Source organism: Prionailurus viverrinus, chromosome A1 (genome assembly GCF_022837055.1).
Source record: "Prionailurus viverrinus isolate Anna chromosome A1, UM_Priviv_1.0, whole genome shotgun sequence".
Taxonomy (NCBI): domain Eukaryota; kingdom Metazoa; phylum Chordata; class Mammalia; order Carnivora; family Felidae; genus Prionailurus; species Prionailurus viverrinus.
The window spans coordinates 229,247,811-229,274,583 of NC_062561.1; the positions used below are offsets into that span (position 1 = coordinate 229,247,811).

At 47.7% G+C, this 26,773-nt stretch overlaps 1 protein-coding gene across 3 annotated transcripts in view; it reads right to left on the reverse strand.

Moving 5' to 3' along the window:
* The window catches only part of TRIO (trio Rho guanine nucleotide exchange factor), a 353,804-nt gene that overhangs the window by 119,569 nt on the left and 207,462 nt on the right, over nt 1-26,773 (reverse strand). For all 3 annotated transcript variants that reach the window (XM_047857219.1, XM_047857283.1, XM_047857348.1), the window contains 9 exons: nt 19,671-19,840; nt 18,599-18,773; nt 14,105-14,300; nt 13,139-13,305; nt 10,544-10,663; nt 8,640-8,831; nt 8,010-8,159; nt 4,018-4,132; nt 492-607 (listed from right to left, as the gene is read on the reverse strand). In XM_047857219.1, the coding sequence (XP_047713175.1) occupies nt 492-607; nt 4,018-4,132; nt 8,010-8,159; nt 8,640-8,831; nt 10,544-10,663; nt 13,139-13,305; nt 14,105-14,300; nt 18,599-18,773; nt 19,671-19,840 (1,401 nt within the window). The remainder of the gene's footprint in view (nt 1-491; nt 608-4,017; nt 4,133-8,009; nt 8,160-8,639; nt 8,832-10,543; nt 10,664-13,138; nt 13,306-14,104; nt 14,301-18,598; nt 18,774-19,670; nt 19,841-26,773) is intronic.

Here is a 26,773-nt window from a genome sequence, read left to right on the forward strand (position 1 = left end):
TTTTTGAGAGAGAGAGAGAGAGAGACAGAGTGGAAGCAGGGGAGGGGCAGAGAGAGAGAGAGGAGGAGACACAGAATCCAAAGCAGGCTCCAGGCACTGAGCTGTCAGCACAGAGCCTGACACGGGGCTTGAACTCACGAACCACGAGATTATGACCGGAGCCAAAGTTGGATGCTCAACTGACTGCACCACCCAGGCACCCCAACAATGATTTTTGAATCATCATCATAGTTACGACTCATACTTGCTGGTCCTAAATACGAGGTAATGGCACTAGAGGCAGGCTGTGTGGCATGCTTGCTGGGAGCCCAAATCACAGTTTTACAGGGTTGTGGGTTTTCTTTTCATAGCAAACTTATTTAAAAGGCACGACTGGTCTCATCATTTGAAAGTGGTTTTCAACATGGCTGCAACGTCCAGAGCTGCCCAGCTGAGGACAGAGGTGTAAACGGAGGGTGGAGAGCAATGGGGAGCCCGGGGTCGTGACCGACCTGCTTGGCACTTCGTTCAAAGACCACATACTGCTGGCACTGGTCTAGCCGTCTCTTCCTCATGGTCCAATAATGCAATACCCTGTTCTCCCGCTGGAAGAGTTCATTCAAGATATCTAAGAGGATAAAGAGGAAGACGAATGTTGGCGCTTGCAATCAATGGGGACACTTGCAAAATCCCGCTCATGTTTATTTACAGACTTCATGCAAATGTCAACGTAAGACAGAGCATTCAGTTAAGAGAGCCACACTTGCCTCCCCCATGTTCTCAATGAGCATGTCAACCAGACCTCTCCTTATTCTCTTACCCCAACTTATTATCTTAGGATGGAGGTCACTGGAAACTTAAGGCTGGCTGGATTAATGGGATAAGCTATTGTGTCTCCTGCTGGGACAAACTGACAACGGCCGACAAAACTTCGGTATTAGGCATTTCATTCAACAACATTCAAACCTTCCTGTGAAGGAACTTAGTACAAAGGATGTATTGCAAAATGGTGGAGTACTAGAAGAAAACAATGTTTTGGTTTTTCTTTCTTTCTTCTTCTTTTGTTTTTTGTTTTTACAAAGACAAAAACAAAACCATAAACCATAAGAGAAGCAGGCACATGACAACAGAGAAGCATGGAGCCAGAAAGGCCAAAAAACCCTGATTACATAAAAATTATACAATGTCATAACCAAACATAAACCATCGTAAAAACATACCACCAATTAAAAATCCAGTTAACATTACTAGGAAATATAAAACACAGAGCTAGTGTACTTCCCAGTAAACAGGAAAAAGATGAACAGTCTGTTAGAAAAATGAGCAAAGCATATAAACATGGAGTTTGTGATTTCTAAAACGTGGCCACTAAATACACAGAAACAGGGGCGCCTGGGTGGCGCAGTCGGTTAAGCGTCCGACTTCAGCCAGGTCACGATCTCGTGGTCCGTGAGTTCGAGCCCCGCGTCGGGCTCTGGGCTGATGGCTCAGAGCCTGGAGCTTGTTTCCGATTCTGTGTCTCCCTCTCTCTCTGCCCCTCCCCCATTCATGCTCTGTCTCTCTCTGTCCCAAAAATAAAAAATAAACGTTAAAAAAAAAAAAAATACACAGAAACATGTTTAACTTCACTCCAACGATGGGGCCATCTTCCACCATGTTCCTGGCAAGGACTGTGTCCTCCCATATGCTGGGAGGCTGGGGAGCAGAGGGTACAGGCACCAGTGACCCCGCATTACTGACGGGAAACAGGGCACAAGTCTTGCAGTGAACACTCTGGCAACAGGTAACGACACGAGAAGTGTGTACAGCTGCGAACCAGGAATTCGATTGTTCAATCCTTCGGATGTACGGTGCTTACACGAGCGGTATGTATCAGGTGCACAAACACTAAGGCACCGTTTGGAAAAACTGAACAGCAACATCTGGGGGACAGGTTAAGCCAACTATGAAATCATTATACTGCACATTAAAAAGCATACAGCAGAGCTTTAAATTCTGATACAGAACGAGGACTAAGTTGTATTGACAGTGGTGACCAGTGGCTATGGAATTAGATAACTTATATACATTTGCACACTCAAAACAATTTTTACAGGGAGTCTGTTTTACTCCAAAGGTTTATAAAACACACGAGTAACTTTAGGAGAAGATTCCAGAGACTGAAACTGCAAATCAAATAAAAGGTGTCTAGATGATAACTTAATTAACATTAGGAAACTGTAAAAATATTAAGCGGTCCACAAATATTTCAGGGTTCCCGAGAGGCTGAGCCACTTTGCGACAAACCAGAACCCGTAAGCAGCGCTTACCTGGCAGCTCAGGGGTCAGGCTATACGATCTTTACTGAAAAAGTAAACTAACGTAGCGATGCAAATTAACACTTTAAATTTCTGAAGCCGGTCAGAACCATAAGCTACCACTGAAATGAAAATATGACGCGTGAAAATGAATGTGAGCCAATCGGTCTTTTCCAGTTCCTTCTTTCCACCACCTCCGCCTGGGGCAGGACTGATTTGGGGTGCGTGAGCAGCAGGGCAGGGAACCACCCTGCAGGGCCTAGGAGGGGAAACTGCCTGGCCTTCCTCAAGCACCTGAGGGTTGTCTGGGGTCACAGGGTCTCTGCTGGCACCATCGCCCTTACGTGGGTCTCATGCACCGTCCCACACGTGAACCCAATGAGAGAAACCAAACATTTCGTTTTTAATTCTCCAGAGCACCCAGAACGATGACAAACAGCAGCAAATGTGCGGCGACTATCACGTAAGTGGGCACAGGGAACACAGTCCCCTGTCTCACACACACATACACCCATTGGACTAGGACAGCCTCGTGAGGATCGTCACGTCTGCGATCAGACAAAGCAGACGACGACCCACAACCAAAGGCAATACTGAAGGATGACAGAAAGGCAATGATTTTTATCTGAAATGAGCCAAGTAAACAGATCACCAATGCAAGTAACTTGCTCCTGCTGAAAAACGGTTGCGTTTGTCACTCATTTTCCCAAGAGAAGAGCCCACCAAGTAATAAATACGGATCTCATCTGTGGAGCTTAGAGGATTATACCCATGTGATGGATAGTATTTCTGTGACACCTCTAACAGATGAATCCCGAAGAACGGGGAGCAGAATACAACAAAGTTTCTGCCAATCATATGGTCTTAAAGAGTAAGAGGAATCATTTGTTAACAGATTATGGCAATTTTCTCCCTATGAAACCCAACTCTGAGAGGGAAGGATGAAGGACCCCAGTTTCTTCATGTGTTTAGTGCCGATCTCTGAAGCTCTCGGGAAGGATTACAGTGGACACAAGGTACCTTTGTGTCAAGACTGTTCTAAATTCATGAACATTTTCTGAGGATCCATTTCCATGTCGTTTTATTTGAACCTGAAAAAACTATGACGAAATCCAAGTTTTAAGTTCGAGAACACCTGAAGTTGTTTTCACTGTGAAGTATCCCATCGGAATTCTAGAGTAGAAACCATCAGCCCCCCTCACATCCACCCATACCAATCCTGTTAATAATTTAGTGTAAAATTTTCCCAGATCTGTTTCTATGCGCTTACATTACATATACATAAAAACATGGTTTTACAAAAGTTTATATTCAAAAGATACCAAAATATATGATACCTGGCAATTTGCTTTCTAAATATGTCAAATTGATAACACTTTACAGAACGATATTGGTGTATAATTTCTTGATTTGAACTTTTAAAAATATTTTGACTACAGAAAAATTCTGATTTTCCTCTTTTCTCCGATTTACAATATTTTCACTTGTTGTAACAAAAGAGTCAAAGCTAATAAATACCATGCTGTGTGTTCTCCCTGTTTACACTCTTCAACTTTATTCAATAAATTACCAATCTAGATCATTTGTTTCATACTTTATTAGTAAACGAAGAAAATTGGTGAGAACTTTAATAATACGTAACGGACATTTAAAACGAAGCCCAGATCTTAGGATTTTAGACCGCGTTCTCACCAAGCTCCTTGCATCACTTGCCGGTAAAGGGAGTCCCGACTGTACTCACTTTTTACTTGTTGTTCAGGAGCTTTGATGTGGGTCACCATTCCCGGCATGTTCACACTATTCCTGTGCAGGTACTTCAGGAAGACATCTGCATTCCTTCTAGCAAGTGTGCAAGCCTAAGAAGTACAGGGAGAGCAACGTGGTGTTAATTGGACTCGTACAAACATGTATTTTGAATACATACGGGTGACAACAGCATGTAGCTCTAGCATACACCTTTACCTAAAACGTTTTCAAGCCAACCTGTGCTTTGGAGGGTACACAGGTTAAGTCCTATTTCAATTAAAAACAACAACAAGAACAACTGTGTCTCTGAGCCCTTGCCCTGATGAAACCAGCTGCCATGTTGAGCGCTGTCCTATGGACAGGTGCACACAGCAGGGGGCTGAGAGGGACCGCCGGCCTGTCCAGCCTCCAGCTGACCAGGTGTATACTGGTGTATCCCCTGGCCAGCACCTCAATAGCAGCCTGGGGAGAAACCTGGAGGCAGAGCACCCAGCTAAGCTGTGCCTGGATTTCTGAAAAGGGCAGACAGCATTTTCAGCTTCCCGAGTCATTCAGTCTCTATCTCCCCAACCCCCCCTCCCCCCCACACAGGAGAGTAGCCACGAGCAACATGTTAATGAATGAGAGTAGACACATTTAGTTCTCAGGTCTGAGTCTGCCAACCCCTACTTTAAGCCATCGAGTTTTGGGGTGGCTTGTTTCGTGGTATTACTGTCACAGATAACGGACATTCCATCTTTAGAAACCAAATAAGTAATCTCCTTAATGTATTTTAAAAAAAAAAACAAGAGGAAAAAAAATCCTTAATTATATTTGAATTGGAAATCCCTTACACATTTCCTGTCTCAGATCTGGAATTAATCCTTCTTCAGGGAGCTCTGTCTCCTTGCGTGTGGTACATGGTATATAGACCACAACTGGGACTGTATACTGGGGAGTTCATTTTTTCTGGTCGGTCACTGTTTCCAGGCCTTTCTAGTGGGTGGAGCTAGGACACTTTTTAATTAACCTAAGACTCTATCACGGGTCTCTCCAGATAAGCCTGAAATCAGCTGCCATAACTGAACAGTGAGGAGGCTGCAGAAGACAACCAGGGTTATGTCAGAAGGACATCAGGGCCCTTCTGAATGGAAGGCACACCCACGAATGGGACAAGTTGAATATAAAAAAGATAAATGACTGCAATTGATTAAAACACACCAAATATATTACAATCCATGAAGATAGTAAGAAAATTAATCATATGTAGAGGTTGTTAGGGTAACAGCTCATTATCCCGAAAATGATAAACAAATGGAAAGAATCAGGCACTTCTGCCTGTTCTGGACAAACTCTACTTGAAAGTAACCAAACAGCTAAGGAGGGAAGAATTCTAGCTAATCAAGGCAGAAGTAATGATGGAGTATTACCAGTTTTGCGACTCCTTGTGAAACATGATCACTACAGGGCACTAAAGCCACTGGGTGAAAGGCAGACGTGGAAGGCACGTGACAGGTGAATGGGACCCCCTACATCTGAAGCACTGATGACTTCCCCGATTACACGGATAGAAGGAGCAGCAGGTCTCCTGGGCCTCCTGATGTGACGCCATGGAAAGTACGCATGGGGAGAACACCTGTGCCAGGTAAGCGGACCGCATGCACACACACACACACACACACGCAAACCTGGATCCGACGGAAACTCCTGACATAACAAACTCAGAGGATCCAGGGCGCTAAAGGACCGTGTGGGACGCAAGCATGGAAATCCAGAATGAGAGAAATAGCACAGTAGGACTGATTCACTTCTTCAATAAATACTAATAAAAGGAGGTGCTGTTTAGATTGAAGGAGATTTAAGAGACATACCAATAAAATCAATGCGTGGACCCTGTTTAGAATCCTGATTAAAACTACATATAAAAGACGTTTATGGATCGATCAGAGATATTTGAACACTGTTGGATTTTGTATAAAATAAGAGATACTGTTAATTTTTAGGACAGGATAACGGTGTTGTGGTTATGTTTTTGAAAGGCAGAATTAAAAAAAAAATTTTTTTTTTTAACGTTTATTTATTTTTGAGACAGAGAAAGACAGAGCATGAACGGGGGAGGGTCAGAGAGAGGGAGACACAGAATCCAAAACAGGCTCCAGGCTCTGAGCTGTCAGCACAGAGCCCGACGCAGGGCTTGAACTCATGGACCGTGAGATCATGACCCGAGCCCAAGTCGGCCGCTTAACCGACTGAGCCACCCAGGCGCCCCTAAAAAAATTTTTTTAAATATTATTCATTATTGAGAGATAGAAAGACACAGAGCATTAGCAGGGGAGGGGTAGAGAGAGAGGGAGACACCGAATCCGAAGCAGGCTCCAGGCTGTCAGCACAGAGCCTGAGGCAGGGCTCAAACTCACAAACTGCGAGATCATGACCTGAGCCGAAGTCGGTCGCTTAACCAACTGAGCCACCCAGGTGCCCCGAAAGGCAGAATTTTAAAAAATATATTTGAGAGAATGTGCACACACAGGAGGGACAGGGAGGGAGAGAAGAATTCGAAGCAGGTGCCATGCTAAGTATTATAAAATGGTAATATTAGCAGGGCTTTATTCCACAAACCGTGAAATCATGACCTGAGCTGAAATCAAGAGTTGGACACTCAACCGACTTGAGCCACCCAGGCACCCCAGAAAGGCTGAATTTAATATTTAGTCATATGCTGAAGTATTTACAAATAAAAGGATATAATATCTAGAATTTAAAGTAACCCAGTGAAGGTGGGCATATGCCCACGTGCTGATAATTACTGACACTGGCTGACAGGGACACAGAAGTCTGGTATCGGTTCTATTTTGTATGCTCCTTAAACTTCCATAATGAAAAGTTGAAAGATCCCTAACACCCAAACACTACTGAATCCCAATTGAATGCAGAAATCTGAACAGGCCTGTGATTATTTTTGTTTTAAATTTTTTCTAAGTATCATTCTTAATTAACTAAGTAGTATTCAATTTTGTTTTATTCTGAATGGATTCCAGAGAAAGACAAATTATGATGATTCCAGGTCCAAACATCCTTACGGTGGTGGGTGTTTCATACACAGGCTTTCAGGTCCTGTAGCAAATGGTTAAAAAAACAAGCCCGAGGAAGCCACGACTGTTTTCCCAACTTCGGCCGCCGAAAAAGAGAGTCATGTGAGGGAAGCTCAAAAAAAGTTCCCAGATAGAATTTTCAAAGAGCTACAATCTGTTCTCCCAGACCAGACAGTAACTCTGTCAGGACAGAGGATCACCTTCAGGATGGAGACAGAAATTATTAAATGTAACAGGAAATGGTGTGAGAGGTGTCAGAACACTGAAGCTATGACAAAACTAAACTCGGTAAGGCCGCAATGAAAAGCAAACACCATGCCTACTTTTCATGGGGCTGAGTGGCAGCCGGCCGAGTCTCAGGAGATCTTTTCCAGAGTGAAAGACCATATCATAAAGACACAGAAGTGCTGGCAAACAGTTTGAGCACTTTTCAGAACTTCTGGGTGACTGAAGTACGAACGAACACACACACACACACACGACAAAAGCGGCTAGAAAAAAGTCCTCAATTAAAGCTGCTCACAGTTAAAACTTCAAGCCTGGATTACGGGCTTAAATGTTTTGCAGGAAACACTTCCTGAACAAGTATTAGTAACTAATCCTGGAAATCACAAAGGGTGTTCCCGCCCCTTATCCACTGTACAGTGGGTTCAGTCTTTATTCCTAAAAAAGGCTGAATTTCCAAAGGAAGATTATTTTAAGGTACAGGCATTCTTGTCTCACCAAATCAATCTCTTTCTGTGTTCAACACCAACCAAACTGCACTCTGCACACAGGGGCTTCCCCTGGAAAGCGAAGGCGGCCTGCACACCCATCACATGGGGACACGTGTGGTTCTCTGAGAGTCCAGGGGAGCCCCCTCGTGTCTGTGTGCCCTGTGCAGGGACGCAGCAGCACCCCAGAGGCCACTCCGTACCTTCAGGAACGCTTCCTTTTGCTCCAGATGCTTGCTGATCATTGGGGTGACGTGGTCTGTCTCGGAGTTGGGGCCCAGTTTGTCGGCCCCTCCACACCAGTCCTCTTCTCTCTTGTACTCCTGCTCCAGGCTCTCGAGGACGCTGCAGACCTGTGAGCAGAAAGCTGCAGGCTCAGAGGGGCCACTCGGCATCTGACGCCACAGATGGCATCTTTGGGAAGTGTGGTCAGTCATGCTCTGGGGATACAAGTGCTGGCCTGGGGACCAAGACCTTCGGAAGGCACTGTGGGCCCCACCTCAGGTGAGGACAAACGCAGGGGCCAAAGTAGGCAGGCCTTTCAGAACGAGAACAAAATAAAAACGGAATTTCCGGTCTCTCTCTGGTGTTTCAGGCTATGGATCTAAAGGAGAGGAAAGCGGATGTCTTCTCGGGTCCTTTCCAACCTATTCCTCTTGGATTCCTAGGGGAAGCAAGGATCATTCTACTTCTAGAATGCTCTTCTCTGCTTGAAGTTGAGTTCACTGGCTCGATAATAATGACTGACGAGTTAATGACTGAGCTATCCAACAAAACTAAGCTCCACACAGAATGCCGGTGAGGAGCCCAAGGACTAGAGCGGCCCTCCTCACCTGCTCTGAGGTTTTGTAGAAGGCGACAGACGCGTTCACCAGCTTGAGGCGGTCTTCCATCTTGAGCATGAGCTGTTGCCAGTGAGACGCCACTTTCTCGGCACAGTCCCTGATCATGTCCATGTCATAGTGATTGGCCTGCAGCATGGCCTCCGCCTTCTGCTGCACCTGCAGCGCACTCTGATGTGTCTTCTAAGGAAAGAGAAAGGACAGGGAACACTTGTGTGACGGGGGCGTCACGCATTTATTTACCAGGGAGGCTGTGGTCCCTCCGCTCCGCTTGCTTTGATCCAAACAACTTCAGCGAATGCTCATTAGGACACTTCTGAAAACACAGCACACGGTTCAGTTAAAAACAACAAAGTGTTCATGCCCAGCAACAACCGTGTTTATACTTAAATTACCTAATGAAGGATGAAATGCACTAAGACATTGCAGAATGGGTCTCAGTTGTGGGTTCTCAGCTTGAGAAATAGCAGGAAAAAACCTTAATAGCCAATATTCTAAGAAAGCTGTTGAAATGTTCCCAATTTATTCTTCCTATTCATCCTTCTTACAATAGCAGCCAGAGGCCAATGAACACACGGACAAAAAGGTGGCCACAGTGAGTGCATTTTTACCTTAAACTGTGTACTTGAGTAAAGTTTTCAAGAACTATTGACTTTAAAAGAGAGAGAGAGAGAGAGAGAAACATAATTAAAAGCTAAGAATGAACCAACTGTGCTCTCTGGAGGTTCATGCCATATTAAAATATCAACATAACATCACAAATCCGGTAGAATTCCTACTTGTGTGTGCTCCTAGAAGATTCCACAAGATGCTGACAGGCCAGGTTCTCCCACTGACGAACCAGAGTGCTGCACAGGGTAGCAGTCAGGGGGGTAGAGGGGTCCATGGGTCTGTGACATGAACTGTTTTTGTTTTGTTTTGTTTTGTTTTGTTTTAGACAACAGCAAAATTTTACAGATTGCCTGAAAAGGCACAAAATGATCCCATGAAAGACCACATACAATATGGCCCTGTCCTTCACTCAGACACGATGACATGTGTTAGCAGTTATTAGAAATCACTAGGCACAGTGTACAATTCTCAAAAGATGCCCAAACTCTGGGCTTCAGGAAGCGTTAACACAGGTCTGTTGACACTGAGTAGTTGAAAGTTAAGTTAGTCTCGAGAATAAATTACTGCTATTTTCTGTAGCCTTCTTCTCTGGCTATGTATGCAACCAGAGCAGGAAACAAGTTTTCTGCAAGCAAATGCTCTTTTTCCCTTGAGTTGACCTTGAGACCACCTATCACAATGAACTCCCCCCTCTCCCCTAAACTCTACAAATAATTAATCCATATGCTGTGAGAGTGAATTGTAAATGGACCTGGAACTGGGCCAAGCCATTCTGCTGAAGTCCCAGCCTGGCACCGACCCCCATCAAGGTGAGAAACACTGCTTTTCATCAGGGTCAGAGAGTTCTGTGCGCAGTATTGTTTATGGATAACCGTGAATTTGTGATTTGCACTTGGTCTGGGTAAGCTGCCCACAGTGCTCTGTTTGGTCAGGGATGTGCTTAAGAGACCAGCAAAACAGAACACCCCTCAAGCCCAGACCCTGGCATGGTTCTCGGGTGCCAAGTGTTCCTGACAGAGGGCGGTGCACCTTGCCGGGACCCTCAAGGCGCGAGGACAGTGGGAGCCACCACGCGTTCTGGGGTGGCGCCGTGAGGTCCCCGAGCTGGCACACGCATCGTCCCCTTCATTATAGTCACCTGCCCGTTTGCTTCCCTGAAGGAAACTGTAGAGCATCAGCGCTGCCACTTAGGGTCCTGCTGAACCCCGTCTGGCTCAGGCTCAGTCCCCCGCGAGGGAGCGTACATGCATGTCCTGAGGCGGGCGGCGGGCCGGTGTCCCTACCTCAATGGCGTGCTGGAACTGCTCGTGCTCCCTCTGCAGCTGCTCTGCCTCCTGCAAGGAGCTGGCTGTGATGAGTCCGGCATTCAGCATCGACTCTCCGTTGCGGATCCAGCCCAGCACCTGAAATACGACACGGGGACCTCCAAGCCTCTGCCCTCCCCTGGGGGCCCCCCTGCAGGCCAGCCAGGACACGAGCCAAGTGAGCAAGGAGGTCAGGCTGCTCCCATCAGCTGGGAAACATGGGTTTCCTTATGGTCCCACCTGCCAACAGCCTGATGTCCTTCTAAGGTATCTGATCAGAAGTGCCACGTTTTAAGATTAATTCTTAAAATTAATTATGCTTTCAAACGGGAGCTGAAAAGGCAGAGCGTCCAGCGGATGGTTACTGTTAGTCCACAGGTCAAAACGGATTAAGAATCACCTATCAGATCTACGGCCACAAATAATTCTCTGATAATCAAGGGAAGTATTTTTCATTCCTTTTATCCTTATTACCATTCAAAATTAGCAAACTGCTTGGTAAGGAAACTACGTTACTTCACCAATGTATTTTCTAATTTAATGTCAGCATTAAATGGCCCACTAACCAGAGAATGAATTCAGAGGTGCTGTAACGCCCAGGGTCAAAGCACAGGATCCCCAGCTGTGGAGGGTCATTTTGGTAGTTATTTGTGGCAAAGACCGCTTACTGCCCACCCTACAGCTGGCTTTCCTCCTCTCCTTTACTCAGAAAACTTAGACTTTGGGGGGTGGGGGGGCCTTAGACTAAAACTGCTTCCCAACCCCTACATGCAGCTTCATCGTGGCTAGGAACATTCTGTAGCACCTCCCACTACTGACATCACTGAAGCAGCCTCGGGGCAGCCGTGTGAACACATTTCTGATACAAGTACTGCTTCTTCCCTGTTATGCTCTGCCCTTCCTGCTGCCTGGGAAGGGGACAGGGGAGCTGGGGCTACAAGAGCCATGTGGCAACCCATCGCCAGCATGTCTGCCTAACCTACCACATGGCTGCTAAATGAACACCAGCCATCGACCACATCCTGCCCTGTAATGTAGAGAATATTTATAGGCAAATGCAATTCCTAGTGGATAGTCTAGTCCTTTATTTCTTACACACACGGTTTTGTTTTTAGCAAGAGGGACACTTTATTAACTGGTCTTTATTGTTTTTTTTTTTTTTTAATTTTTTTTTTCAACGTTTATTTATTTTTGGGACAGAGAGAGACAGAGCATGAACGGGGGAGGGGCAGAGAGAGAGGGAGACACAGAATCGGAAACAGGCTCCAGGCTCCGAGCCGTCAGCCCAGAGCCTGACGCGGGGCTCGAACTCCCGGACCGCGAGATCGTGACCTGGCTGAAGTCGAACGCTTAACCGACTGCGCCACCCAGGCGCCCCTCTTTATTGTTTTTTAAGTTTTGGGGGGCCGGAGGGGCCTGGGGGGCTCAGTCGGCTCCATATCCGACTCCTGATTTTGGCTCAGGTCATGATCTCACGGTTTGTGAGTTTGAGCCCTGTGCCCGGCTCTGTGCTGACATTGCAGAGCCTGTTTGGGATTCTCTGTCCCCCTCCCTCTCTACCCCTTCCCCACTTGCATTAGCTCCCTCTCTTTCAAAATCAATAAATAAACTTAAAAAAAATAAAGTTTTATGTAACTAATCTGCACCCAACATGGGGCTCAAACTCATGACCCTGAGATCAAAAGTCACATGCTCTTCTGACCGAGCCAGCCAGGCACCCCTATGAACTGGTCTTTAAAAGGCAGGTCACGATACTTTATCTCATCACATGGGGCACCAACAGGTGCTCTTTTAGTTTTCCACTTTGACAGCACACCTGCTTCAGTGTGAGTGCCACCCACATACACACCGCAAACTGCTAACACTCCAGAGGCACCTGATCCCCTCCGTTCGACCTCATACATGCTTTTCTGAGCCTCCATCAGAATCTCGGAAGGCCATAACCTTCCTTGCCAGGAAGGTGGTATCATGAGGGGTTTCTCTGCTCATGAGATAAAATGTCATGTACATGCTGAATGGAGGTATGTATAGAATCCCAATGGCTATGAGCCGAAAACAATCTTTCAAATACTCCATTTTTATTTTGCCATGCTATCTGAGACATGGCAGTGCAGCATGCTGGTAACAGAAGAAGTCTCCAGCCCTGCATAAGCTGTGATACCAGCCTATTTGGCAGAAAACTCATATCGTTATTTAGCCTGAGAAGCTATGTGCTCAGAGTTTCAAGCAAGAGATTACCAGTAACAAAACAAGCCAAATGGATGTTCCTTTCGAGTGCTACGTCTGCTGGGCTGGAAGCCTTCTCCACTACAGAGTCAACACACAGCTGTCCGGGCGCTGGCTCAACACTCACTCATGAGCTAGGGCTGCCCTGGGGGAGTGTGTCACATCATGTGTGAGAACAACGCTTACACACGAGCTAGGGCTGTACTGGGGCTGGGTATGTTACATCATGTGTCAGAACAGCTGTGTCCGGAACAGGGACAGTCTCCCCAATTTCCGGGTGGTCACACACCTAGTGCCCACGCACAGGGGCCCGCTGTGGTCCGGATCCGCGCGCAGCCCTCTGTTTACCTGCTTCACCTCGGCCTGCAGGTGGCGAAGTTGCACACACTGTTCCAGGTGCTTCCGATGCTGCTCAGCCGCGACATCCAGCTCCTGCTGCTTCTCGTGAAGGAACTCCAGCAAGTCCTGGACCCGGGTGGCCATGTCTACGTCTCTGTCGCAAAGCAGCTCCACGCCTGTGGACATGAAGGGAGAGCCGAGAGTTCGGTGGGCACATCGACCCATTCTTCAGCCGTGTGACGGACGCCGTGCTTTCGAATAATCTGCTGGTCGGGCCAAGTTCAAGGAAGGCGTGACCAACACAGGAGTGTTTGTTTCTGTGTGCCTCCAAGCACGCGAGGGGGTCTCAAACAACGCATCTGCTGTGTTCCAAAGCAAAATACAACGCACGGCTAATCAAACCAAACCCATTTCGGGTCAATCTTTCCACAGTGGTTAAGTGGTGACATGTGCCTCACTCTTGTAAGTGAGCGAACTTTGGCTTGCTTTTGTCGTGTATCACTGCACACCCAGTTTACTCTTCAGGAAGCATCTGATTTGTGTAAAATGAGTGATGTAGTATGCAGGTTGTTGCTAAGTTTCAAACACTACACATTTCTGTCTACATTTTTGAGCCTATAGTGACATCTGCTGGTAAAATATAAACTAAGAAAAAAATAAAGAATGTGAAAAATTTGTTGGAGATTCACATTTCATTCATGGACAATTAGCGTTCATGCTACCTGAAATGACAAGCCAAGAGTATTAAGGGCTAAGTACACTAATCATAATGTCACAGGTGATCACATGTGAACACAAAACAGCCAAAACGTTCCTTTCGAAGAGCAGGTACCTAGAACATCTACGTCACAGGGGCTGACCATGCTTTGCAGCCATGGCACATCACACATCACACACACACACACACACACACACACACACACACACACACGATAAAAACCCCACAAGTGACACAGACTGAAATGCACTCCTTACCAGAGGCCTGCACTTCATTGACATACTGCAGAAGGTCCTGCCCTTGGTGGATGACATCGAAGGTTAAGTTATTCATGGTCAGAGCTTTGTCTGCGTGGTGCTGCAGGCGCTGTTCCGCTATTGTGAGATCTTCTGTGTCAAAGTCGTTCATTTGCTGAGAAAGCTCATCATTCCAAGACTCAAGGTCTGAGATGATCTGACAGAGGAGAGCATCTCCTTAGGACCGAGACTTACAAAATAACGAACATGTGCTGCGACCCCTCACTGCGCCAAGTAAGGAAGAAAGGAATGTGACCGGGTCCCGGGGACATGGAAGCCAGCTGTCGAGGCTTCCATGGGCCACAGATGGGACAGTTAGACACAAAAACCTACCACAACTGAACAAAGTTTATCAAACATACAAAAACACATTAACCCCTAATGGTACTTTTTAAAAAAAGAAGAGTTAAAAAGCCTAAAATTAAATGAAAAACTTTTTTCCCCTTCGTGTTTGTTTACTTATGTATTTATGTATTTATTTATCGAGAGAGAGAGAGAGAGAGAGATATCACGAGCAGGACAGGGGCAGGAAGTATCCCAAGCAGGCTCTGTGCTGTCAGTGCAGAGACCAACGTGGGGGTTGAACTCATGAACCGTGAGATCATGACCTGAGCCAAAACCAAGAGTCAGAAGCTTAACCGACTGAGCCACCCAGGCACCCCACATGAAAAATTCTTCTGATTAGAGGTTGACAGGAGACCAATCTTCATCCTAAAATTGGTAATTAAAAAATTATTTAAGCCTATAACAATGAAGAAAGGTTATCCTTTATAGATAAATCTAGTTATCAAATGCAGAAATAATAAAATTAGAAAGTTTGTTCTAATTATTTTTTTAATTCTAGTGAAATAGCTGTTCAGACAATGATCATTGTGCAGTTAACTGTAATGGAAAGAAAGAGGGGACCCAGCGGGAGGGTCAGGCTGCCCCATCCTCATCCCGCAGACCAACCTCTGCGCCCCACAGAAGTGGGGCCAGACAGGACCAACCTCTGACAGGAGAAGCTGTGGGTCCTGTGGAGCATCTGGCACAGAAATAGACCTGGAATCTCAATCAGGTCTTTACATCTAAACTCCAAGTTTATAAGGAGCACCAGGGAAAGAAAACTAGTTAAACAGGAGAAATCACTAAGCGAATGCAGAACGTGGGACCTGGTTTCTTCAGCTGACGCAGTTATTTCCACAAGTCACGGCAGGAGGAAAAGAAGGCTAGCTGAAGAGACGATTCTGGACAGAAAGGCTAAGTATCCTATGTGGGCACAGTGCCCACATGCCCAGTAGGGGCCACCCGTAGAGGGTCCGAGAGAAGCAGGGTCCTAGAGAGCAAGGACTCTGGTGGGGGAGGGGGGTGCGACTCTGGTTATATAAGAAAAGGTCTTACTTTGGAGAGATACTTAAGAGTCTTCAGGAGTGAAATGATAAGCGGACAAAGCTTTTCTCTCAACTACTACAGCACAACAATATCAAAAGAAGGGGGATCTGCCGCAGGGAACACACAATCGTGCTACATTTGGGAGACAGGCACATGGGCATTCACTGTACGATCCTTGCAACTTTGGTGCAGGTTTGAAAACTTGTGTAATACACTTTAAAAAATTAAGATGAGAAGTTACAGAATCCAGAAAGGAAGAAAAAAACTTCTTGTGAAAGAATACTGTATTATACACTTCAGTGGAATAACATTCCCCATGGGTCCCGATTTACTTTATCTAGACGAGCAGTAACCACATGAGTTTGAAAATCTGAGAAATGTCAGAGAGTTGACACAGAATCCAGCGAGGAGATAAAAGGTAATAAAAACTGAAGGCTTCCCCAAATGCCTATGGCACAAATCTTCCAGGTTTACTCTTTCATTAGAGAGGTCTGCATACAGTATATGCATTTACATTAATTTATAAAATTGATAAATTTAAATAATGTTAAATTACACATAAGCCAAAAAGCCACTGAGGGGAAGTATTTTTAACAAGGAAGGAGATGACCATACCTTTAATCTTTACCTCTAAGGGGAATCTTCTTTCTTAACGTTTGTTTTTTGACACTGAGGCAGGAGAGACTTGGGTGTGGTGGTGAGGTACAGACTTAGCGCTAACGTCTCATGGAGACAGCGATAGGGCTCAGACAGCACTCAAGCAGCGGACAGTAAATAAAGATGGATGTGCTAGAACCAGCGGGATTTGAAAACGCTCACCAAGCTTCAAGAAACCCCGGCGATGGCCATGATCAAAAGATCATCAGGAGCAATCCTGCCCAAGGCTTACAGTCACAGTTTGTCAATCACACATGTGAAGACAAGAAATTGGTGGTAGAAACAAAGCTCAAGAAAGTGGAAATGACTTTTGAATACCAATTCTGGAGAAACAACTTGTGTTACTTCTCTTCCTAATGGTACATATAACTGTGTTCCATAAACAAACTGTCACAGGACACTGTAGGAATGACTCCGTTGTTTCCAGAGCAATCGAGCAGGTTTTCCCTGGAAATAGGAAGAGGCTGAAACAGGAACATTCTCAGCGCAGAAAACCTAGATCCGGGGCGCCTGGGGGGCTCAGTCGGACGAGCATCCAACTTCAGCTCAGGTATGATCTCAACGGTTTGTGGGTTTGAGCCCTGCATCGGGCTCTGTGCTGTCAGTGTGGAGCCCACTTTGGATACTCTGTCCCCTCCCCCGCTCGCGCTCTCTCTCAAAAATAAATAAACATCTAAAAAACAATTGGCCAAGGAATAGATAAGTTTCTACCATAAAGATAACTCCTCACATGTGCAGTCAGATGGAGCATTTTCCCAGATAAGGGAGGAAATCCCAGCTGAAGTCCTAACTGCTCAGGTTTTCATGTTTTAGGATTACTCCAGAGAAAAGAGGCTCTTAGGCTGTGACATTTTAAAAAGCTTTTAAACTACACTGTAGCTGGCCTGTGACTGCACTGTGGGTTTAATTTTCTTAGCTCAGGAAAGCACTTACCCCTGGCCTGGCACACCAGCTTTATTAAGGCCACTTGGAACTTTGTAGCTTTGGTGTGGAGAAAATGTAGGTTTCTGGTTTCTGAACTACATATTAAAACACTAGTTTGTTGATAATGGAAATACAATTAAAATTTTTCCCTTTAAAGTAGCAATAATACAGATGAAGCCAAGAGATTTTTTTTTTTTTTTGAAATATCAACATGTCTTGAAGAGAAACTTCAAATAATGCCTGTTTCCAAACTGAAACTATTCAACAAGCAGCTAAGTTTACAAAAGCAATTCATCTGAAGTAGAGATCAGAGAGGAAAACAGCCATGCTGGGTCTTCTGTTCATACCGCCAGCAACCTGGAAGCTGGACTGCAGGCCCAGGCCGTGGGCAGGTCCTTAAAGAGCTGAGGACAGCGTGCCTTTTCCCTACCTGGCTTCATGTGTCTCTAAACATCAAGACTGAGAGCAGATTTTACCAGACAATGTGCATAGGGTTTAATTCCTCTCTTGTCATGAACCAGAGATGATGATAAGAACAGCTGAGAAGGCCTTTCTTTAATGAAAACACTGAGGGAAGTTTAGACAAGTGGCCAACCAAGGCCCCCCCCGAGAGGCCTCACACAGGGCCTGGCCTGGTCCTTGTACCACACGCAGAGCTGGGCCTACAGACAGGCCCGAGAGACGCAGGTGAAGCCCACTTCAGCAGAGCGTCCTCCCCTCAGCCGAGGTAAGTGAATCAGTCTACGCGAGGCCCCACCGTCCCTCTGCCCCAGTGGATTTAGGGTCTGGGTCTGCATGCCCTCGAGGCCCTTGCGCGGGCAGGGCATGCCCTCCAGACTGCCTGGGCAACGTGCTCCACCAGCCACGTGAAGCTGACAGGCACCGGGAGACTGGCCTCATCTGGGCCAAGTGAGTTTTGGTTCCTTCATTCATGTTTCACAGACAGATTCGGCATCATCCAATTATACTTACTTGGGCTTGCAGTTCATCAGGTTCAAAACTCAGATCTTCCCTGGCACATTAAGAAACGGCCTTTTGTTGAAGTAAAAGGAAAGAAACTCACAGATAAGGGGCAATTTGTAGGCAAGGATGAAAGATCATCTGAGCACACTCCTTGGAAAAGACTGGATTTCCTGCTCTCTGCAAATGCTATCACCACTGACGAGCCTTATTCTCGCTCCTGGTGGAGGCAGGCGGGGGCAGGGGGCAGGGGGCAGGGAGGGGAGGGACAGAAAGAACAGGGGAGAGTGGCGGCCTCAAGTGTGTGCCTCAGACAAGGGGAGGGCTGCGTGGGACCCGGCCCCGGGCCCAACAGGCCAGGACGCAGCCAGACGGGCTCGGCTGCGCTCACACAGGCTGTGCTCCGTCCTGCTGTACGGTGCGGCTTCCAGCACAGCCCCCTCGGCTTGCAGGGCAAGACGCAAGCCTTCCTTCCTCTGTCCTGCCCCGAATGCAGGGGGAGAAGATGCCGGAACCGGCGGGGGACGAGGAGGGGGCACTCACATCGATGGCATCCCTCTCGAACACTCGCAACTGCAGGAAGAGCTCCAGCTTGATCTTGCGCTCCTGGAAGAGCTCCTCCATCTGGGCCTGGGCCTCATCCAGCTGCTGCAGCACCGTCTCGATGTGGCTGATGGAGCTGTTGTGGGGGGTCTTGTTGCTGGAAATGGCAGAGTCCCTGCGGAAGGGAGAGGGGACGGGGCGGCATGAGAAAGTCTCCCATCGCCAGACACCGGATCCGGCCGCGCAGACTTCAGGGGGAGGAAGGCCGGCAGGAAGCAACAACACTGGGCTTCCTCCTGCGAGCCAGCCGCCAGGTCTGTGGCCACACCGAAGACTGTCCCCCGCACCGCCCACCGTCCCCCTGCAAAGCAGCCTAGTAGCTCCAGAAAGTGACTTCCGAAGCGCTTCACTGTAGCCACTCTTCTCCTTAGGTAGAGAGAACAGAATCCACGATCCCTGCTTGCTAAAACGGTGGAGTCCCATCAGGAACAAGGGGTTAAACTCTAATGCAATCAATCGGGCCTTTATTGAGTCCCTTTCCCCTGACTCGCGGCAAAGTGAGCATCACGTGAAGTTAGCAGTAATGGTTTGAGAAGCTGTCCTTGAAGGATCCAATAAAGGAAGTCTGCTTCCAGCCCCCGCAGAGCAGGGAGGAAAGTGACACCTGGGGCCTGGTCTCCCCCAGCCTCTGCTCCCGCGACAGGGACACCCACCATCCTCTGGGGACACAGGTCACTCAGGGTCTGAAGGACACAGTTCTGGGAGGTTTAAATCAGCCCGGCTTGTAAGGAAGTTCCGATAGTTACCAGGTAGCTGTTAACAGGACATATTAATAAAAGCCGAGTTCTGGGAAAGTTTATTAGTCAATGCCGTGATGAGAAAAATCATTGAGTTAAAAAAAAAAAACAACCAGTCAGAGAGGGAAAAAAACAAAAAAGAGAAAGAAAGGGAGGTTACTGTCCTCTGTATGCAGACATGTTATTTGCTCCCCACCTAGCAGGACAGGGAATTCCAGCTTATTGTTCCCTGGCCAGCTCCAGGGGATGCGGGCGGGAGGAGGGGACCAGCCCACCTCAGCTGCTGTATGAGGTCCTCCCCTTCCTTGATCACGTTCACCGTCACTTGCAGGGTCGTCTGCTGCTGCTGGCCAAAGCGCTTGATGAGGTCCTGCACGGCCTCCACCGACTCGGCATACACGTCATCCAGAAGCTCCTTCTGCAGCTCCTCCAGCCACGTCCACAGCTGCGGAAGGACAGGGCGCAGTGAGCCCCCCTCCCCGGAGAGGCCCCCTCCCCGAGTGACCCCGCTGGGAGGCAAGCGAGGCGGCCGGCTCCCAGGGACGGGAAGGGGGCAGGGGCACGGCCCGAACGGCTCTGGCCCCCCCCAAAAATCAGCGGGCCACCACCGCCTGGTGAAAACACACAGGCACAGAGCCGGAGGGGACTGTCACAAAAGCAAAGAGAGGAAAGGGAAGGGAAGTCAGTCTTTCCGATCCTTCCTGGGCTCAGTCCGAGAGTCAGAGGAATAGGAGAGACACCCCCTCCACCAACCAAAACATCTGCTAAGCATAACGCATTCTTCCACACATCCTCTGACTCTTGTTTAGCAGATGGATAGTTTTATTTTATTTTTAGCAAGGGCACTACTACAATCCATTATTAATAATTAAACCACTGCTCAGATGTGGTTGCTCTGCATCGCTCAGAGAAGAAGGAAGCCTATGATGTGGTGGAATAAAGTCATCACCACGCCTGGCGGGAGATTCGGATGAGGCCCGGTGCTCGGTAACCTCGCCCATCCCGGGCCACGGCCAAGCCGGCTGCGACGCGGTCCTTCAGTGAAAGGAGTGTGCACAACGGGAACACTTCAACACCTCCATTCCACAACCATCACAACTGCGCCTGGGGACATGGATGGGTGAAGACAACTTGGAACAACGGTGGCAAGAAGCCCGTTAGGCCTGGTGGGAGCAGAGCACGTCTCCCATCTCTGGAAAGCCCACCACCGCCTCCTCGGATTCTCCGGAGCGCCAGTCAGTAAACTGAAAAGGATGTTTAATTAGGCCAAGCAGGCCCTGGGGGCTGGGAAGCAGTTTGTGTGAGGAGAAAACGCTTCCTGCTTCCTCGGGGATGTAAGAATTGCCCCTCCCCCCCCCCCCACCCCCTTATCTTCCAAGCATCCGTCACAGACATCACCTCTTCCCCTGACATTGACCAGCCGTGCTGGCCTTTGTGGCTAACACGTAGCAAAACCGTGCTTGCCAAAATAAATGCTGGACTTGGTCTTTTGTTTCTGAGCTTATCTTTTTTGAAAACTGCCCTATGAGGAGGTGTAACTGACATACAATAAACTGCACAAATTTCCAGGATACAATTTCTTAAGTTTTTAACATATGGACACACCCACGGAGAGACCCCTGTTGTCCACAGCGAACAGCTCCATCACCCCAAGTCCTCCTGTGCCCTCTAACCCCTCTGTCTCGCTCTGCCCTCCTGCCCCAGGCAATCACCCATCTGCTTTCTGTCACTATAGATTAGCTTGCATTTTCTTGAAAAAGTGTGTAAGTATGGACTGACTCTATTTTTGGTCTGGCTTTCCTTTGACAAAATTATTTTGACATTCATCCATACAGTTGTACGTATCAACAGTCCACACCTTCCACCGTGGACGTGTACTCCAGCCTGGGTGCGGGGCACAGTTCAGCCACTCAGCTCTTGATGGCACTGGAGCTGTTTCCACTTTTTGGCCACTACACAACTCTTAGGAACGTCTGTGCACAGTCCCTGTGCACCTATGTTTTCCTTTTTTTGAATGATATATATGTGTAGAGTGGCTGGATGCTATGACAGGTGTAGGTTTAAATTTTTAACAAACTGCCAAACTGTGTTTCCCCAGGCTGCACCCTGTCATGTTCCTGCCAGCGCTCTATGAAAGTTCCAGTTCCTCCACTGCCTCACCAATTTCTGATAAGATCAGCCTTTTTCATTTTAGTCATTTCAGATGAGTGCCATCTCATTATGGTTTTAATTAGCAATTCCCCACTTACTAATGATGGCAAGACGAGCTAACTTTCTAAGAATTCTTTTGCTGTTAAATGTAGCTTTAGTTAGAAACAAAGTATCCAGATGCTTCTGTCAGATCAGTATTTTAAACATGGCAGGTCAGTTAAAAAACATGGGAAGTAAAGGCCAATGACTTTATTTGTCAGTCACACTACCTGGGATCCTAAGATTTCATTTTACTAAAAACATTAAATAAAGCATCTGTTACTTTATTTCTTAGTATCTACCCAGGTTGGTTTTTCTTTTTTTGTGTGTCAGTTATCAAATTTCATACGATTCCAGAATTTTAATTTAAAGTTGTTTCAGAGCTGAGCCGGTTCAACTCTTGGCTCTTGCAGGTCAAGGAAAAGAAGCCCCCGTGACGAACCCACCCTCAGGTCACGGGCAACAGCAACCGCTGGTGCTAAGCTTGCACTGGAAAAGAGACCTCCAGATCCAATCCCACGCGCACTGACACGGTACTTCAGCACCAAAAATACCACTCAGTGTTCACCAAATACGGACCAACGTTCTGCACCATCTGTAAAGGGCCCATAATCACGAACACACTCTTTTGGGTTTGTTGGTGCTCCTGTTTGCTCTCGTCTAACTCCTGAACCCTCATGAACATGGTTGTTGCATTTATAAACGGAAGGGTGACGGCATGATGGCCACGAGGAATCTCCCAATTTGCTCCTAAGAAAAACCTTCCATGTTCTAGAGGTCACATTGCACAGCAGCAGCATTATGGATCGAAGAGATACTCTAACAAAGCATTGGCTCTGTGACCTAAGACATCACGGAATCTCTCCGAAACCCAGATCACTAAATAGGGATCCTCAGACCAAGACCGGCCTCGAGGAGCCACTCGGAGGGCAAGAAGACAGGCGGCGTAGGAGAGCGCTAGGTGATCAGCGGGGCTCTGTAAAATGTAATCACCTGAGGTATACATAACGAGCCACTCAAATGAAGTGAAGAGCCAGGATTCGGTAAACGAAACCAGGGATGCGTCACTTAGGCTGCACTGAGCAAAAACCAAAATTTCACCAAAACATGTTAGCACGTCAAAATATTTAACCAAAAACATACAGAATCTGTTATCTAAAAGGTAGGCTTTTCTAGCTGAAACGAGTTCAGCAGCTTCCTGGTAACCTGCCTCCTACTTGGTCCCCAAACCCTCTCAGCCACAGGTGGCCCTGCAGCCCTCCCACCTTCTGATCCCGGTCTGCCGATAAACACTATGAAAAGGTGGGCCTGTTCAACTACATTTATTCCACTGCAGAGGACAACTGATAAACAAACAAAACCTCAATTCTTCAGTCCCTTTCTCTCACAATCTCAACTGTCACCTTCCACCTTAATACACATGCTGCCCAGGAGCTGCCCCTACCTCGTCACTGTGTGAGAGAACCAGGAAAAGGGGCGTCACCTGGAGTGCGCCTGTCTGTGAGCCAGCCCCAGGTGATGGGCGGCAGGTGAATGGGTGAAAACTGGAGACACATACGGAATGCGGAGAGAGGCATGCGTATCACACGCCGAGTCCTCAGAAACAGTGCTCGTGCACTGGAGTGCAGCTTCACTTCCATACACTGTGAACAGGAGACGGGAGATCAAAACCAATGCTCGGAACTGGCCTGGGGCATGGGGCGTAAGTGTGTTTCTACATAACTCCACGGCAACAGCTTAAGAGATGATTAAAACAAAACACTTCTAAGGTAATATGGAAGCACAATTAAGAGTGTGGCTTCTGAAGCTAGATCGCTTGACTCTCTATCCTGCCTTAACATTTCCTAGGCTGTGGCCTCAGGCAAGTTACTTACCCGGGACCACGGCTCTGATTTCTCATCTGTAACACGGGGCCTAAGTGCCCAGCTCAGACAGCTGCCGGCAAGATTAAATGAGTGGACACGTGCAGAGTAAAGAAATAAGTAAATGTGAGCCACTATTACTAGTCCTGTTCTTGTAAAAATACAAAAAAAGTGGCTAGTACTTGGGGTGCCTGGGGTGCCTGGGTAGCTCAGTGGGTTGACTGTCCGACTTTTGAATTTGGCTCAGGTCCTGGTCCCAGGGTTGTGGGATCAGGACCCATGTCAGGCTCTGTGCTGAATGTGGAGCCTGCCTGAGAATCTCTCCCCCTCTGCCCCTCCCCTGTGCGTGCTCTATCTCTCTCTCGAATAAAAATAAGTAGATAAGATGAGATGAGATAAATGGGAGTGGGGGGGCCTGGGTGGCTCAGTTGGTTGAGCATCCAGCTCTCAGTTTCGGCTCAGGTCGAGATCTCGTGGCTTCGTGGGTTTAAGCTCCACATCAGGCTCTGTGTTGGCCGCATGGAGCCCGCTTGGGATTCTCTCCTCTCTCTCTCTCTCTCTCTCTCTCTCTCTCTCTCTCTCTCTCTCTCTGCCCCTCCCCTCCTAAAATAAGTAAATAAACTTTAGAAGGTAAATAAATAAAAGTCTTCCTTTGCTAGATAGTTTTCCGAACGTATCCAGGTTCCTATCTACTGTTCAAAATATGTCACTTAGTCTGGTAGACTTAACACCATCCTGCATTTACATCTTTTTACACCTAAAAATAGTATGAGGAAAAGGGGCTGGAATTAGTCCACCAGAGTCCATAGAAACCACTTCCCCTTGGTTCCAGGGGAAGCGGCATGAGGATTTGTGGGTCAAGCCTTTTCCTTCCCTCCTAAGTTTATTTCCTGCACATCCTGGACACTTGAACATGCATCCACAGTGGACTGGGCTCACCCTGCCTGGCCAGCTGTGGAACCGGCCAAGGGCCACCCCAAAGAGGAAACCACAGAAATGGATCCTGGGATGAGGCAGTTGAAAGGGGAACAATAAATGAGGTAGAAGGAGGAAGGTTCTATTTAAATCCATAATGTCAAAATGCTCAAAAATCCTTTGCCACTTTAGAATTTTTTTTCCTGGTACTACAGAAAATATTCTCATTCAATTTGGAAAAAAAAAGGATTCTCAGATAAAAGTCATTTCTGCTGTCAGTTGGTGATGAACTGATGCATATCATAATGCAGTAAAATTAAGGTAAAGTCTATTTTTAAGCTGTTAAATTAGTACATACGATGCCTAAAATAACCTCTGAATAAAAGAATGAGAAAAGTCTCTAGGATGCCTGTGAAATTTTACCGTACGTTTCTAGGCATGAAAAAAACTGCACTTTGGTGCATGCTGTCATTTACCATAAAGAGATCAACCTCTGCCCACAGCAAGAGGCGCTGCATTCTACCCAGGCACTCAGCGGCATGGACCCCACGTGGAAAGCTGTGGCCCACAGCCTGAGGTGGGCAACACCGCCCCCTAGAGGCCATCCGAGTGGTGGCCACCAGCATTCCAAGGATGGGAACTTGAACCCAGCCCACAACTTGGCTGCGGCCATGTACAGACCTGGTTCCTGGACCAGGATCCATCCACAGCGAAGGCTGGGCTAGGGAGACATGTGAGGTTCTGGGGGCAGGACCCCCGCGATAAAGATGTGACAGCCCGGGTCCCAGGTCCAGTGGCAGCTGGCTGGGTGTGGCCCAGGTGCACCCCCACTGCAGCCCCCTCCCCTTCAGCTCTGTGCTGGGCAGAGCCTAAAGGAGGAGCTGCAGCCCTGCTGGGAAAATCCCCTTCCTCGCTAATTAAGACAGGAGACCTCGAAGGCTCCCAGAGGGACTTGTTGGTGTGACATGTCCCGGGAAAGGCTGACCTTCCAGCCGATTCGGCAGGTGGTAGGATCGGAGGCCTGAGATTTGGGGACTCCTTCAGCTGCAACCTCTCTCAGATGCAAAGTCTGAACACAGCCTACAAGCCCGCTCCATCTGGAGGTGGGGCACAACTCACCAGATGTGGCCCTCTGTCTGAGCGTGGCGTTGGGAAAATACTTGGAACCCTCTACTCCAGGATTTCTCTATGAAATGGGATCTTCCCTAACTGGCAAAGTCAGTTTGAGAATCAAATGAAGTGGCTACAGACATGTGAACGTGCTCAGTTACTTCAAGCACTTTATAAACAGAAGCTACCACCACTCTTATGTTTCCCTACTCTTGTTTACCACGGGGACAACCATCTGGATACCAAGGGGATGGGGAAGCTGTAAGGGAGTGTGGGAAGCGCAAAAGCTGCACCACTCCCCCCCCCCCCCCCCCGCCCTTCCAGCAGAAGCTGCAAATCAGGAGCAGAAGTAGGTAGTTTCAATGGCAACTTACAGACGGGATTTCAGGGGGCACCCACTGTGCACAGAAATCGTGATTCAGTTCTAGGTATAAGCATCAGGGGTCAAAGGGGAACTGTTCCAGCCACGTGCAGCGCATTCTCCAGCCTGAAATGGTGCACACGCCTGCTGCCCTGATTATGGAGGAGTAAGGGTTTGAGGAGTACCACGTTATTCTTGGGTGGGTGATAAAAGATGTCTTAATATGATGAGGTTTATGAAGGAAGCCCATCAGATTACTGGGGGAGGGATGAGGGACAAATCAAAGTCTGTATCAAGAAATAATACCAATGCACGTATGTGTAAGAGAGGGGAGAGAAGGAGAAGCAAGCCGGAGCATGTGAGGGCGGCCCCCCGTGAAGAGGGGACGCCTTGTGGGTACCGCAGCACTGGACGGTGGAAGGTACGGACGGGCAATCAAGGACAAGGTGAGGGACAGGTGCTGTACCTGGGCAGAGGGCCCACACAGAGACCAAGGTCAGAGCGTGAACCTCAACCACCCAAATATTTACACAAAGTCTACTTCGTGAAGAACAGAGATTTTGAGATGAGGAATTTATTTTTTCTCTTTTCCCAACATTGCCAAAGCATAAAGCACTCTCCTGGAGGTTTCAAAGTGGGAAGAGCTCCTTCCCGCCCCTGCGTCATTTTGAGAGCAGCCACGGTCTCCCTGAAACAGCCTGCAGTTAGTCACAGTGTAATTCATCCTTGGCTCTGCAAATCTCCGGAGACGGCGAGCACTCGTGCAGTCTGCCGTCCCTTGTCCCAAGGGTAACACTTCATTCCCTGGACTCTGCCCGCAGGGCAGGAACAGGAACTCCTTCCACACCAGCTCACTCCCCTCTGGACACTCCCCCCTTGCAAAGTGGGGGCTGGGGAGCAAAGGAAACATCACGTGCGATCCAACCAGCAGTGCACGGCA